The following is a 15,258-nucleotide window of genomic DNA, read 5'->3' as shown; positions in this document are numbered from 1 at the left end:
CTTGTCAGCTTTTGTAAAAATTATGTTGGGATTGCGGTGACAATATTGTATTGTATCTTTGTATGAATTTATTAGTTTTTCTTGTGTCCAGTCTCTTTTTATTTCGTTGTGTAAAAAATGAGAAAATTTTGGAACAATTAAATTCCGAACTGTTCTTAAATTTTTAATGTTAGTACGTTTAGAATTCCCTTCGAGATCCTTGATAAACTCGTGGATGGCTAATTTTTTATTATTACAAATTGGCAGGCAAAATTTGTTACCCAGTTGCAACAAATTGGAAACCTTTTCAGGAATTTCTGTGTCTGTTAAATTGACAAACCATTTCTTATTAGTGTGCATTAAGGGATTAATTGGTTCAGTTTGGAATTGGTTAGGTTTTATGAAAGTATTTATGTCATTAGGATCTGTAGAAATTAGATTTATTGTAGATGTTGTGGATTGTGAGGTATCAACCTTTTTATAGTAACCTAACCAAGATTTATTGGTTGGATATTCCTTATGTAGTTGGATTTCTTTTTACGAATTAACCAATCAAATTTCTTTTCGTGTGTATAATAAAGTTTTTTGTGGAAATTGCCAAAGGAAATGTGATATGATTGTTTGTATAATTTAGTTTTACATAGTTTTTAATGGTTATAAATTTTACACTGAGGAAGACTAAGTGAAGTCGAAACGTATGTTTTTCTAATTAAAAAACGAATAAAGCATGCTATCATTATATCTTATCTAATTGCTTTAATTTATTTTTATATTTTTTAATTTTTTTATTCTTATTCTTTTACTTAAGTATTTGCTCGAATAGTTGGCCATAATTTCTAATATTATTTAATATAGTTTTATATATTCGCCTACACATCTACATACTGGACATAGTACATTCAGTTGTTGTTTATCTTCATCACATAAGCTTCGTAAGGCACAATTAAAGCAAAATACATGTCCGCAATCCACAGTACCAAAATTTTTAACAATTATATTTTCTGTACATATAATGTATGTCATTGATTTTAAATCTTCTAATTTGATATGTCGTAATTTACATTTTAACCGGTTGCAAGTCTTCATTTTATAATCGCCACATGTATTAGAATGTTGCATAGTTCGACCAATTTCTCTTTTAATATGCTTAGTCATTGTTCCTGTCGTCTCATAACGAAGTTGTTCCACGCTAGTACAATGTAAAAATTGGCATCTTTCATTGCGGCATGTAGTATTTTGATATTGAAAACAGTATTTATATCTATGCAAAAAACCACAATTTAGATCAAAACAGCAATTATTTTTAAATTTTACGCAATCTTGGACGATTGGCTTCCTGAAATAAAAATTTGTTACAGTAAGATATATAATTAATTAAAAAGAATAATATAATTGTAATATATTTATAAATTTTTCTAACCTTAAACCGTAATAAGACATATTTTCTTATAAAACGACAACAGCAAATGGCAATAAACGACAATAAGGACAAAATAAAACGACAAGAGCAATAATGTTAACGATAAGAGCAATAATGTTAACGACAAGAGTAATAATGTTAACAACGACAACATTCACTGAAAGTTATACTATAATCCGTTTAGCGAAAGCACGACCATGATCTGCTCATAGGCTGTCATAGGCGGGCAAAGCGTAGCGCGCTACTCACAATCAATACCTAGAGTCCCTATAATAAGAGTCTGGACAGAGTTGATAGTTCGACAAAACATGGCGTCATAAATAAAAAAATGTATGTAATAATATTGTAATAGTATAATAATATTATATATTATATATATTGTAATATTAATATTAAACAAATATTAATATTAATATAATATTAATATTAAATATTATTAATATAATAATATATATACAGAGTGTCCCTGAACACTTAGGCTGGGTCCACAATAGGTGATTTATGCCCTAAGGCTGATGTCCCATGAAGCGGATTGCGCGGAAGCGGAACCAGCGGATCGCCAATCACCGAGTTATTCCGATAGAGCCCTTCGTCGAGCTCTATGGGAATAATTCCGTGATTGGCGATCCGCTGGTTCCGCTTCCGCGCAATCCGCTCCATGGGACATCAGCCTAAGACTTATGCTTGGTCTACAATTGGTAATTTAAGCTCTAAGCTTTAAGAACTGAACCAATCACAGTCGAGTATGAGGAGAATTCTCAACTGTGATTAGTCAATTTCTTAAGGCTTATAGCGAATTCGGTTGGATGCACTAATGCGCACTGAGTGCATATAAGGCCCGTTCTACAATAGGTGTCGTAAGTCGTAAGTCGTAAGAATTGACCAATCACAGTCCATTATTCTTCTCGAATTCAACTGTGATTGGTCAATTCTTACGTCTTATGACTTACGACACCTATTGTAGAACGGGCCTAAAGGTTTATTGCACATAAGTTCACAATGATATAAGTAATTTAAAAAGTAAAATAATTAATAGTAAGAGATATTATTATTGTTGTTCAATATGAATAATGATAATAAAAGTTCTTACTATTAAATAATTAATTTTTTAAATTACTTATGTCATTGTGAATCTGTGTGCGATAACCTTTATGTGCACTCAGTACGCACTAGTGCGTCCAATCGAATTCGCTATTAGAGCTTAAATAACTATTGTAGACCAGGACTTAAGAAATTGAGTATGAGGAGAATACTCGACTGTGATTGGTCAATTTCTTAAGGCTTAGAGCATAAATCACCTATTGTGGACCTAGCCTTATGCCAACACTCGTGAGGAGATAGAACGGAAATAAACAAAAGTCTTATACCATTTTGCTAAATTTGCAATAGTTATTGCGTTATTAATTAAAATATCAGAGCGAATGAGCACATGGAAAGCGATAGGCCGGAATCGGTAGGCATGTAAGATGACTTAGGCCCGTTTCTACCAATTTTGCGTTAACCCACAGTTTAACGAAACTTCAATTAAAAGTAAACCTTAGTTTAATGCTGACTGGTTTCTACGAACCCTACATTGGATACGTTTAGCTAAACTTATACCTTATGTGACATAACTTCAAGTATTTGTAGAAATAGGACGCTGATTGGTCCAATGTTATAGGCAAAAATCTTATGTAACATTGAGCATCATAACGTTGGTGCAGACCTATGGTATAGACCGAAGTTTTTTGTTGATTTTACAAATTATAAAATGGAAAATAAACAATCACGAAAACGCGCTGTGAACTTCACACAAGCGGAAAAAATTATTTTAATTGATTTAATATCAAAATATAAGCATATCATAGAAAATAAAACATCTGATAACATAACCTTAAAAGATAAAGAAAAAAGTTGGAAACTAATAAAAAATACATTTAATAGTATTTCTTCGACAGAATTTCGAAGTTCAGAAGTGTTAAAAAGTTGTTGGGACAATTTAAAAAAAAAACCAGAAAGTTTTTTGCAGATGAAAAAATGAAGTTATATAAAACAGGTAAATTTTTTCTCTTTATAATTTTATGGAGTATTATTTTAAAACATTATACCTACTGTAATATTGTATTAAACATTGTATAATAATTTTAACATTTAATAATTTTGTATTTTTAATATTTGTATATGCAATTTTAATATCAGGTGGTGGATCTTGTGAGTCTCCATCAGATATAGTAATGGAACGCATAAGAGATATAATAAAACCTTCAGTCGATAGCTTAACAAATAATTTTGATAGTGATGCCATAGGTAAAATGTCTATATTATTTTTTACAGATATATTATTTTTATTATATATTATTGTTATTATTTATATTATTTCTAACAGAATTAAGTGCAGCTTCAACATCAACTTTACGTAAAATGCCTATTATTACAAAAATAGTTACATATAAACCTCCTACACCTAATACTAAATCATGTAAAACAGTTAAAAATACAAATCCTACAGTTAAAAATACAAATTTGTGTGAAATACCAAGAAATATTACTGTAGGTGAATGGCTTGATGAAGATGATACAACAGGTGAAGATTTATGTGAAGATAATGTACAAATTGTAAGTATTCAAAATGTATGTTGTAGTTAAAATAGATTATTATATATATATTAATAGATATTAATTATGCGTATTTATTATGTAGTGTCTGAAAGCCACAAACACCAATAAAACGATATATGATGAAAATCTATCGAGTAGTACAGAAGATTATATTATAATAAATAACAACAATTATGAAAATGATTTTAACAACAATGATGAAAACCAAACTATGAATGAAACTGAGACCGATAAAAATAGCAGTGTAAGTTACAAAGAAATATATTTAATAAAAATTTTTAAATTTTAAGTATTTATTACTTATAATTATTAAAGTTTGTAGTAATTAAATTTAATTAAATATTTTTTATTTTATTTAAATATGTTATTGATATTAAATACTATTATTGATATTATATTTATATATATATTATTATAGTTAGTAAACTATAATAGAAGACATCCATATACAAAGAAAAAAAACCAATTAAGTAAATGTATGCAAGATTATATGAATAACGACAGTTATGAAAATGATTTTGATGAAAACATACAGATCAGTGATGAAAACCAAAATGTGAATGAAATTTTGACCGATGAAAATAGCAGTGTAAGTTATAAAAAATATATTTAATATACATTTTTTAATAGAAACTTAATTTTGAGTAGGCTTGTATAATGCAACGCAAAAAAATTTCGCAAACTTATCACCTTTTCAACAAATTTTGACAACCGTTTAACGTTGTAAGGGCTTCTTATAGTTTCATTTTTATTTTCATTTGCGATCCTCGAGATTAAAATTGTTCTGTAATTACGCGCACGATTAACGTTTTGGGACACACATATGATCCACATAGTTTTGCTTTTTTATAATTGTATTAACTCTAAATGTATGTACTATCTTTTCCAAATGTTATCAATTATGATTTTCACTGAAGAAGACTTAGTTAAGTCGAAACGTATAGTAATAAATTAAGTCATTATACATGATTATAATTTTATAATTGTTTTTTGATTTCATCTAATTTTTGCTCGTTTAGTTGGCGTAAGTTTGCGAAATTTTTTTGCGTCACATTTTTTAATTTTAAGTATTTATCTTTGTAATTATTAAATGTAATTAAATATTTTTAATATTATTTAAATAATATATTATAATATTATGTTATATTTATACATACATATATATTATTATAGTTACTAAATAACAGTGGAAATCATCAACATACGAAGAACGACATACCAAAAAATTGCAACGAAAAATTACAATTACAGGGTAAAAAAAATTTGCAGAATATGTCTGCAATAGAAATATTAAGGAAAAAAATTAGTAATCCACTTAAAGTAAGAAATTTCAATAATGAATGTAATGAAAATTTTTACAAGCATCAAAATAATTCACGCAAAAAAAAAGAAAATACGAAGTCACAGTTTAATACAAGACCAGCGCAATTTAATATATTAATGGAATCAAAAACGGAACTGGCAAAATTTATAAAAGAAGACTTAAAAGCAAAAAGTGAGATCGAAATGCAGATTTTAAATATGCAATTAAAAAAAGAAGAGTTAGAAGTGCAATTATTAGAAAAAGAATTGTTGATAAAAGAGCAAATATTAGAAAAAGAGATTCAAAAGGAAAAAAATCTATTTAATAATTAATATTCTATTTTAATTTTTTAAATTATATTTCTTTTTTATTTAAGAAGTCTTTCAATTTATAATTTATAGTTTACATATGCGTGTTTTTATAATTTAATAAATCTCCAAAGATAATATATATTTTTTATTTTTATTAATAAAGGAGATAGTTTGCTTTATGCATTTCATTTACGTATTTTATGTTTAAATGTATATGATATATATGTGATATGTATATGTTAAAATTTAATAATTCCTTCGTAAGCATTGTAATTTTTTTTATTAATGAACATAGATTTAATGATATATAATAACAATAACATAATGTGATGAATCTCCAAAGATAATATATTTTTTTTATTAATAAGAAAGATAACATTTTATTTAATATTATTTTTGTTTTTCTATATATTTTATTTACGTCTATTATATTACATACAAATATATATAGATATGTAATTTTAAGGTTCTCCTTTAAAAATATTTAATAAAGATATAATTAATTCTAATCAATGTTTGTATATCAATTTAAACCTAAATATATATATTTATACAGGGTGTAACTAAACAAACGTATACGAAGCACACCATCAGGTGCAGGACAACAAACTAAATCGAAAAGTCCTGAGCAATTTTTTTATCTGAGCTTTATTTTTTACGCTATAAATTGTTAAAGTTTGCCAATCAGCGCGTGGCTACAACGGAAGGCAGCGTAGGCGCCGCCTACTGGGTGGGGAGCGCGGGATCGGAGAGTAGCGAGACAAAGTGGGGCGAAGCGAACGTAGCATGTCTCTGCTCTTTTTTGTACGTTTTGCGTAGCTCTTAAAATTTGATTATTCTCGATACTCTCGGCAGTGTGGAATATTTAATTTTTCCATCTCGTTAGCTGTCTCCATATTTGTGTTTAGAAATACTTTTTCTTTGAAGAGAAAGGTCACATGAGTTGTAGTCCGGAGATCGAGCAGGCCACGGACTAGTACTGAATCCTTCCCATCCTTGAGGAAAATTTTTATCGAAGTAATGGCAGATGATACTTTTGAATAAGATTCATTGAAATTAATATTAAAAGTGGTTCCGATAATTGGACTTAAATATTAAATTTATTTTAAGCGCAAAGTATGTTTTTATTTTTAACATATTTAACAAAAAAAAACTTTCTTGATGTATGAAAACATTATAATACATATGTATGTAGTAATGACTACTTTTATTAAGATTTTTAGTCTTGATGTGTGAACATGATATAAAAATTAAGCCCTGAGAGTAGAATACAGTATTGAAACTGAGATAGCGATCTTCACAATTTCGATAGATTCTATTAAACTACGCAATAAAATAATAATTATAAACATTTGTATAATAATAAAATAAAAATAAATAATAATATAAATTATAATAAAATTAAACATATTTATAATAATAAAATGAAAAGTAAATAATAATATAAATATAATAATAAAATAAAAATAAAGATTTAAAAATAAATATTGAATTTATAATAAATATAAATTTATAATAAAAAATAAATTTATAATAAAAATAAATATTTTCATAATAAAAATAATTCTTATGTGTTAACAAAATAATTATTTAACTAAAATTAAAGAAATTGTTCGAAATGAGTTCCTCCCACTTCGATACATATTTCTGCTCTTTTTTGTACGTCTTGTGTAGCTTTTTGTATATGATGATGTTCAATTCTTTGGACAGTGTGGAATACCAATTCTTCCATTTCGTCTGCGGTTTCGATGTTGTTATTTAAAAACACTTTTTCTTTAATCGCTCCCCAAAGATAAAAATCACATGGGTTGAAGTCCGGAGATCGAGCAGGCCACGGAGTGTTGCGAATTAAAAGGAACGCAGTGTGTGTGTATGTATATATGAGTGTGTGTGTGCGCGCTTACACGTGTGCCGAGATTATATTATAATGTATCGCGTTTAAATAGAGCGCGCGAGAGCCGCGCTGCTCTGACCGCGCGCCAATCGCGATCGTCCACGCTCTCTCGATCGCGCGCTTTGGCGAGAGGCGCGCTCGAAACAATAGACTCGAACGGTCGCAGCCGTTCGAACGCTCGCTCACAAAACAATCACGACAACAATGTTGCCCTCCAATCGTTCCAAAATTGTCACCGCCTTTGTCTTGAGGCTAACATCGTCTTGTTTTTCTCTCGCCGAATCTTCGAGAAGGTCTGCGAGATAAAGCCGCGTGTCCGGGGCTCCCGCACTCACTATCGTTTCTGCCCTCGAAAGCGTTCGATCAGTAATCTCGTTGCACACGCACAGAATTCTTGTCTCGTACTTCCTTCGAGTCATTTAAGATTATTCTAAAGCCGCTTCTGACAGAACGTCGCCAAAAATAAAGGTGTTAATTCTCTCCAAAGAATAAGAAAAGGTTAAATCGATTTCCTGGCACTTCCACACTTCACTAACGCGCACTAGACCGCGAACGCGATCCCGTGATTGCACATTCTGGTCCTTCGAGCCGGATCTTGCCTCTTCGTGGCGGCCGGCACTCCTTGCAATCGTCGCGCCCGTCGCATCCCGGGTGAGTCAGTGCTTCTGTGAAAGAGTGAGTGAATATCCTGCGGAAGAAAATGGACAAATTAATAGCGTCTCAGATAGAGCTGTTCGGGCGTATAGCCCGATCTTACGATAACCTGAAGAAGGTCGGTGCCGCTAAGCTGTCGATCTCCTTGGTCCAGTCGGCACTAGCTATCCTGGAAAAAAAGTGGGATAAGTTTGAGGAACAGCACGAGATTCTAAAGACCGAGTACCATGACAAGCTCGGTGAGACAGATTACATCACCTCAGACCTCGTTAATACCGCCGAAGTTACTTTCCTTGAGCAGCAAGCGAAGTTACTGGAGATAGAGAGGGGTCTCGCCGGTCCACGGAAGGAAGACAATCCCATCCAGGCGGAAGCCAAGTCACCGCGTAACGTCTTGCCGCGGCTCCAACTGCCGCAATTCTCCGGCAAGTTCGAAGACTGGCCTACTTTCCGAGATCTGTTTCAGTCCATCGTAGTCGAGGAGCCGTCACTATCGAGAGTACAAAAGATGCAGTATTTGAAGGTCGGCATAAAGGGCGACGCCGAACAGCTGATACGGAACCTACCTTCGACGGAAGAGAACTTCGAATGCGCCTGGGCCACCCTGACGAACCACTTCGAGAACAAGAGGTTCCTCATGAGAGCTTATCTGTCTTCCCTCACCGCACTCCCGCGAATGAAGGCCCCGGCTGCTGCCGGACTCCGTAAAATCTTCCACTGTGTGGTCTCCACCGTCGGAGCGCTCGAGGGCATTGGGCGTCCGATTTCAGAATCGACGGATCTCTTCGTCCATTTCGTGATCGAACTGCTCGATCCGAAGACCCGTCGAGATTGGGAGAAGTCGCTAGGCACATCTATCGAGCCCCCTTCCTATGAAGATCTGCGCGATTTCCTGGAAGAGCAGCTGATGACACAGGACGTACTACAGACCGTCTCTGCGGAGCAGAACGGGAAATTCGCCGAGAAGACTAGCCGGACCGTACGTGCCAGCCACGTAGGAGGTCGAGGATCGGACTCCAACCGAAGCTGCCCTCTCTGCAAAAAAGAGCATTTTTTGGCGTACTGCGATCAGTACAAGAAAAAGAATGCTCAGGAGAAACGAGAGGCAGTGGGTACTTACCAGCGGTGCTGGAACTGCCTAGGTCGTCACCAGCTCAGCAATTGCATGTCAGGAAAGGTATGTGCCAAGTGCTCAAGTCGGCATCATACGACCCTGCACGACGCTTTCACTGCCGTTGCACTAACGACGGCCGGGACCAGCCAGTCGTCAACCGTTCACGTCGCCAAACGCCCACAAGAGGAGTGCGGGCCCGTGCTTCTCGCGACCGCTCGCGTTGTAGTGCAAGATCAACACGGAAATCGAAGTGCCGTTCGCGCTCTAGTGGACCCGGGCTCTGAAATGTCCTTGATCGCGGAGTCGCTGGCGCAGCGTCTCCGCCTGCCGCGAACTCCGGCTTCAGTGGCTATATTCGGGGTCGGTGGTATCCAGACGGGTTCGTCGCGGGGACGGATCACCGTAATCCTCTCAGCGCGTTCCGGGCTCTTCTCGCTACCTGTGTCAGCCTTGGTACTGCCGCGGCTATCCATCTATAGTGGGGCGCCGGGAAGTGGCCGGCGCCCCTGGCCGCACGTAACAGGCCTCGAGCTCGCGGATCCTGAGTTCGAGCGCCAGGACCCGGTGGAGTTTCTCCTCGGAGCCGAGGCTTACGCCAGCATCGTTATGCCAGACCTGCGCCGCGGGGGCCCGCGGGAATCTATCGCTCAACAAACCCGCCTGGGTTGGGTACTCCTGGGTGCAATGGGAGCTCACCACCTCACTGCCTCCGTATCGTCGTTCCAGTGTTCCGCCGTGCTGCAACTGACAGACCTCGTGCGCCGATTCTGGGAGGCGGAGGAACCGTCTCACCCCGCCTTGCCTATGACCAACGACGAGCAGGCATGCGAGGATCATTTTTCACGCACGCACGTGAGGTTGCCCAACGGGCGCTACCAGGTGCGCCTGCCAGTCTCACTAGATCTACCAGATCTCAGATCGACTCGCCGCGCCGCGTCCCGCCTGCTGGACGTCATGACGCGCCGATTCGATCGCGACAAGGACTTCGGGCAGCTGTACCGGGACTTCATGCAGGGCTACCAGGCTCTAGACCATATGTCGCCAGTAGAAGAGATGTTGCCCGCTCCCGGGAACAGGACGTGCTACCTGCCCCACCACGGAGTGATGCGAGCCTCCGACGCCGGTACGAAAATCCGGGTGGTCTTCAACGGCTCTTCACGCACCGCCGCCGGGCACTCTCTCAACGCCGCGCTGTTCACCGGACCAAACCTATTGCCGGCGCTAGCCGACATCCTGACCCGTTGACGTCGGCACCGCTACGTCTTCGCCGCCGACGTGGAGAAGATGTACCGCCAAATCCTCGTGCATCCAGACGACCGGGATCTGCAGCGGATTCTGTGGGAAGACAAAGGGCAAGTGTCAGAATTCCGGCTAAACACTGTCACGTATGGCCTGGCGAGTGCGCCCTACCTTGCCATACGTGTTCTCCATCAGCTTGCTGCGGACAAGAAAGTTCGCTTCCCGTTAGGCGCTGCAGCGGTGCGCCAAGATACGTATATGGACGATATACTCACCGGGTCATCCAGTTTAGAATCGAGTCGACAGCTCCTGGGGGAAGTAGCCTCTCTCTGCGCGGCGGGTGGCTTCCCGCTGCGAAAATGGGCCGCCAATGACAAAGCCCTCCTGGAGGATATCCCGCCAGAACATCGCCTGACAGATCCGACGGGTACCATGCTGCCAACGACCGATCACTCAGTCTTAGGGTTGAGGTGGAACCCGGAGACCGATGAGTTTGCGCTCACAATCCGGAAGTTACCCAAGGCTTCCCCCACGAAGAGGACGGTGCTCTCCCAGACGGCGCGCCTGTTCGACCCCCTGGGATGGTTAGCACCGATAGTGGTCCGGGCGAAGCTGCTCATCCAAACGGCATGGCTACAACAGCTCGACTGGGACACCCCGCTGGCCAGAGAGGAAGCCTCAGCCTGGATCAACCTGGAGGGGGAGCTTCCGTTGCTGGAAGGAGTGCGCTTGCCGCGCTGGCTACGTTGCGGGACCTCGTCGACCACCCTGGAACTCCACGGCTTCTCAGATGCATCCGAGCGAGCCTACGCTGCCGTGGTGTACCTCCTGTCCACAAACGAGCAACCCAGCGTATCCTTGATCGTCGCTAAAACCAAGGTCGCCCCGCTCAAACGAGTGTCACTTCCTCGCTTAGAACTTTGCGCGGCAGCTTTGTTAGCCAAGTTGGCGGAGCACGTTCGGAGCATGCTGGACGTGAAGAGGACATCCGTCAATCTATGGACCGACTCCACTGTCACGCTTGGTTGGATCCGGGGACACCCTGCAAGGTGGACAACCTACCTACGTAGCGAACCGAGTCGCTGAAATTCAGCGGATAAACCAGGATGCGAGATGGCTTCACGTACCTGGGCGAGAGAACCCAGCCGACTGCGCTTCCCGCGGACTGTCCCCGAAGGAGCTGTTGGTACATCCTCTCTGGTGGCAAGGACCTGATTATCTCAGGCAGCCGCCTGATGCGTGGCCAATGAACGCCGGCCACAGGGAGGCCGAGCTTCCCGAGCAAAGACCCACACGCTGCCACGTGACCGATGACCTACGGGAGCCAGAAGAGTTACGGCGATTCTCCTCTCTACAACGTTTACTGAAGGTCTCGGCCTGGATCTGGCGCTGGCGTGATCGTCATCGCGATGCGGTAGACGGAGGCCCCGCAAGGGCGCGACATTCCTTCCTGAGTCTAGAGGAGCTCCAAGCCGCGACCACTCGCTGGATCAGGGTGGTGCAATCCGTGAGCTTCAGCCGCGAGCTGGAGGAACTCCGCTCCGGAAGGCCGGCGCTCGGTCGAAGTCCCCTGAAGAAACTGACGCCTGCGCTCGATGGCGAGGAGATTCTACGGGTCAAAGGGCGACTTAAACACTCGCTACTGGATCACGACCAGCGACATCCAGTAATCCTGCCGCCGGAATCTCATCTCACCTACCTGGTGATCGGCGACTGCCACCGACGAACTATGCACGGAAGAGTTCAGACCACTCTGGCCAGCATCCGGCAGCGGTACTGGATCCCGAGAGGACGCCAATTGGTCCGGCGTCACATCCATCGATGTCTACCATGTGTGCGATGACGGGCGGCAACTCCACAGCCAATGATGGGTGATCTGCCAAGGGCGCGCGTCACACCAAGCCGACCGTTCCGCCACACCGGGGTGGATTTCGCCGGCCCGATATGGCTCCGGACGACCAGAGGCCGCGGGCACAGGGCGTATAAGGGCTTCCTAGCCGTCTTTGTATGTTTTAGCTCCCGCGCCGTGCACCTCGAAGCAGTCAGCGACTACTCCGCCGATGCCTTCTTAGCAGCCTTCCGTCGCTTCGTGTCGCGTCGAGGCATATGCGAGGTCATCTACAGCGACTGCGGGACAAATTTCGTGGGGGCCGATGCTCGGCTCCGAGCCCTCTTCAAGGAGGCTAGCTGTGAAGTCAACGCCATAGCCGGATGGCTGGCTGACGAAGGCATCCGATGGCAGTTCAACCCGCCTGCCGCTCCTCATTTTGGCGGGCTCTGGGAGGCGGCTGTAAAAGCAGTCAAGCATCACCTACGGCGAGTCATAGGGGAGACCAGACTTACCTTCGAGGAGATGGCAACCTTTCTCGCAGAGGTCGAAGCGTGCCTCAACTCGAGGCCACTGCAGGCGATGTCTGACGACCCGGAGGACCTCAGCTGCTTGACTCCCGGCCACTTCCTGGTCGGGGGCCCGCTCAGCACAATCCCGGAACCGTCGCTCATGGACGTGCCGACCAACAGACTGAGCCGCTGGCGCCTGCTGCAGCAGATGCGAGATCATCTGTGGCAGCGCTGGGCCCGGGAATACCTGCAGGGCCTAACCCCGCGTCCGAAGTGGTGGGCCACCTGCGACAACTTGAAGGAAGGTCAAATGTGCCTCCTGAAAAACGAGGCCACTCCCGCGTGTCGCTGGCCGCTTGCACGCGTAAAACGCCTACACCCGGGAGAGGACGGTCGAGTCCGCGTGGTGGATATTCGAACCGCCGGTGGAGAGCTCAGGCGCCCGGTCGTCAAAATCGTTCCGCTACCGTCGGTGAACCCCGCGACCGCGAATTCGCTGCCGTAGACTATCGGAACCTGCGTGTAGAATAAACTGTACATAGAGTGTATATATTTGTATAATTTTCACTTGCATAGATTAGGCCCTTAGTATTTACCGTAATCGAAAGGTTCGAGTGTCGTTCGTGTTACCGGCACTTTACACTCTCCGCGATGATCGCCTCGCATTGACGTGCGAGGTTAGTTTCGCCCAGTCAACAGACTGGCCGAATAATGACAGCTGAGAGTGGAAGCAGCACGCCTGCGCACCGTATCGATCAGATAACTCGATATCGATCACGGCGCCGCGTCACCAGAATCACTGCCGTAACAACCAAAAATTAGCGGCAATCGTCGACTTCGACGAGGCGGGCGGCATGTTGCGAATTAAAAGGAACGCAGTGTGTGTGTATGTATATATGAGTGTGTGTGTGCGCGCTTACACGTGTGCCGAGATTATATTATAATGTATCGTGTTTAAATAGAGCGCGCGAGAGCCGCGCTGCTCTGACCGCGCGCCAATCGCGATCGTCCACGCTCTCTCGATCGCGCGCTTTGGCGAGAGGCGCGCTCGAAACAATAGACTCGAACGGTCGCAGCCGTTCGAACGCTCGCTCACAAAACAATCACGACAACAATGTTGCCCTCCAATCGTTCCAAAATTGTCACCGCCTTTGTCTTGAGGCTAACATCGTCTTGTTTTTCTCTCGCCGAATCTTCGAGAAGGTCTGCGAGATAAAGCCGCGTGTCCGGGGCTCCCGCACTCACTATCGTTTCTGCCCTCGTAAGCGTTCGATCAGTAATCTCGTTGCACACGCACAGAATTCTTGTCTCGTACTTCCTTCGAGTCATTTAAGATTATTGTAAAGCCGCTTCTGACAGAACGTCGCCAAAAATAAAGGTGTTAATTCTCTCCAAAGAATAAGAAAAGGTTAAATCAATTTCCTGGCACTTCCACACTCCACTAACGCGCACTAGACCGCGAACGCGATCCCGTGATTGCACAGAGTTATTGAACCTTTTCCAAACCATCCTTGTGGAAAATTTTCATTAAGATAACGGCGGACGATACCTTTGAATAAGATTCATTGATATTAATACTAAAAGTGATTCAATAGATAATTAGACTTAAATGCTAACTTCTAAGTGCAAAATGTATGTTTTTACTTTTAACATATTTAATAAAACTTTCTTTATGAAAACAAATTATACACAATACACATGTATGTAATAAATACTGTTATTAAAATTTTTAGTGTTGATGAAGCACGATATAAAAATTAACCTTTAAGGGTAGACTATAATATTGAATCTGAGATAGCAATCTTAACTAATTTTGATTTCTTCTAAACTGTATGCAATAAACATTTTTATAGTAAAAATTTCTTACGTGCAGAATGGGCAGGTGCGCCATCATGCATGAATATCATAGCTCGTCTAGTTAATGCTACATCTTCCGAATTATTCTCTGTCGGAATTAATAAATCTGGCAGATCATTTCGCAAGAAATTGAGATATTCTTGAGCATTTAAACGTTCTGGTAGTATAAAAGGTCCAATCTAAGTTTAATTAATAAAGTTATATTAATAATAGGAATAATATTAGTAACAAAACAGTAGTATAATTAACGATTACAAATTAGAATTCTATAAAGAAAATGTTTATTGTATTGATTATAAATAAAAAAGATATGTCAAATCGAGAGAGACATTAAGGGCCAGTTTTTCAATAATAGTTTAAACTTATTGTTAGATCGAAGTTTAAACTTTGCGCAGAACACATGTGCACATAGTTTCAACTTCGATCTAATTTTAAACTATTATTAAATAACTGGCCTTAAGAGAGATATTAAAAAACAAGTTCCATTGAAAAAAAAAAGATTAAAAAGGACTGAATAAAAATAGTTTTAATTTAATTAATTTAAATTTC

The 15,258-nt window shown here is 40.7% G+C and overlaps 3 protein-coding genes across 3 annotated transcripts; all 3 read left to right on the top strand.

Annotated features, from left to right (window-relative positions):
* The first annotated feature begins 8,205 nt into the window (after positions 1 to 8,205).
* LOC145947889 (uncharacterized) lies at positions 8,206 to 10,518 on the top strand. The gene has a single exon (XM_083057668.1). The coding sequence runs from the start codon at positions 8,206 to 8,208 to the stop codon at positions 10,516 to 10,518; it is 2,313 nt and encodes a 770-aa protein (XP_082913794.1).
* Positions 10,519 to 10,557: 39 nt separating this feature from the next.
* LOC145947888 (uncharacterized) lies at positions 10,558 to 11,598 on the top strand. The gene has a single exon (XM_083057667.1). It carries the CDS (start codon positions 10,558 to 10,560, stop codon positions 11,596 to 11,598), a length of 1,041 nt encoding a protein of 346 aa, XP_082913793.1.
* Positions 11,599 to 12,379: 781 nt separating this feature from the next.
* On the top strand, positions 12,380 to 13,357 carry LOC145947886 (uncharacterized). The gene has a single exon (XM_083057666.1). The coding sequence runs from the start codon at positions 12,380 to 12,382 to the stop codon at positions 13,355 to 13,357; it is 978 nt and encodes a 325-aa protein (XP_082913792.1).
* Positions 13,358 to 15,258: the final 1,901 nt, after the last annotated feature.

The sequence above is a fragment of the Prenolepis imparis genome, unplaced genomic scaffold, assembly GCF_030444845.1.
Source record: "Prenolepis imparis isolate NDT839.2.m4 unplaced genomic scaffold, iyPreImpa1.0 SCAF_177, whole genome shotgun sequence".
Classification (NCBI taxonomy): Eukaryota; Metazoa; Arthropoda; class Insecta; order Hymenoptera; family Formicidae; genus Prenolepis; species Prenolepis imparis.
This window is presented reverse-complemented; position numbering and strand designations above follow the sequence as displayed.

Bases quoted from the DNA above. Each gene is read 5' to 3' on its own strand.
- LOC145947886 (XM_083057666.1), top strand. From the start codon at position 12,380: ATGGGTGATCTGCCAAGGGCGCGCGTCACACCAAGCCGACCGTTCCGC.
- LOC145947888 (XM_083057667.1), top strand. From the start codon at position 10,558: ATGTACCGCCAAATCCTCGTGCATCCAGACGACCGGGATCTGCAGCGG.
- LOC145947889 (XM_083057668.1), top strand. From the start codon at position 8,206: ATGGACAAATTAATAGCGTCTCAGATAGAGCTGTTCGGGCGTATAGCC.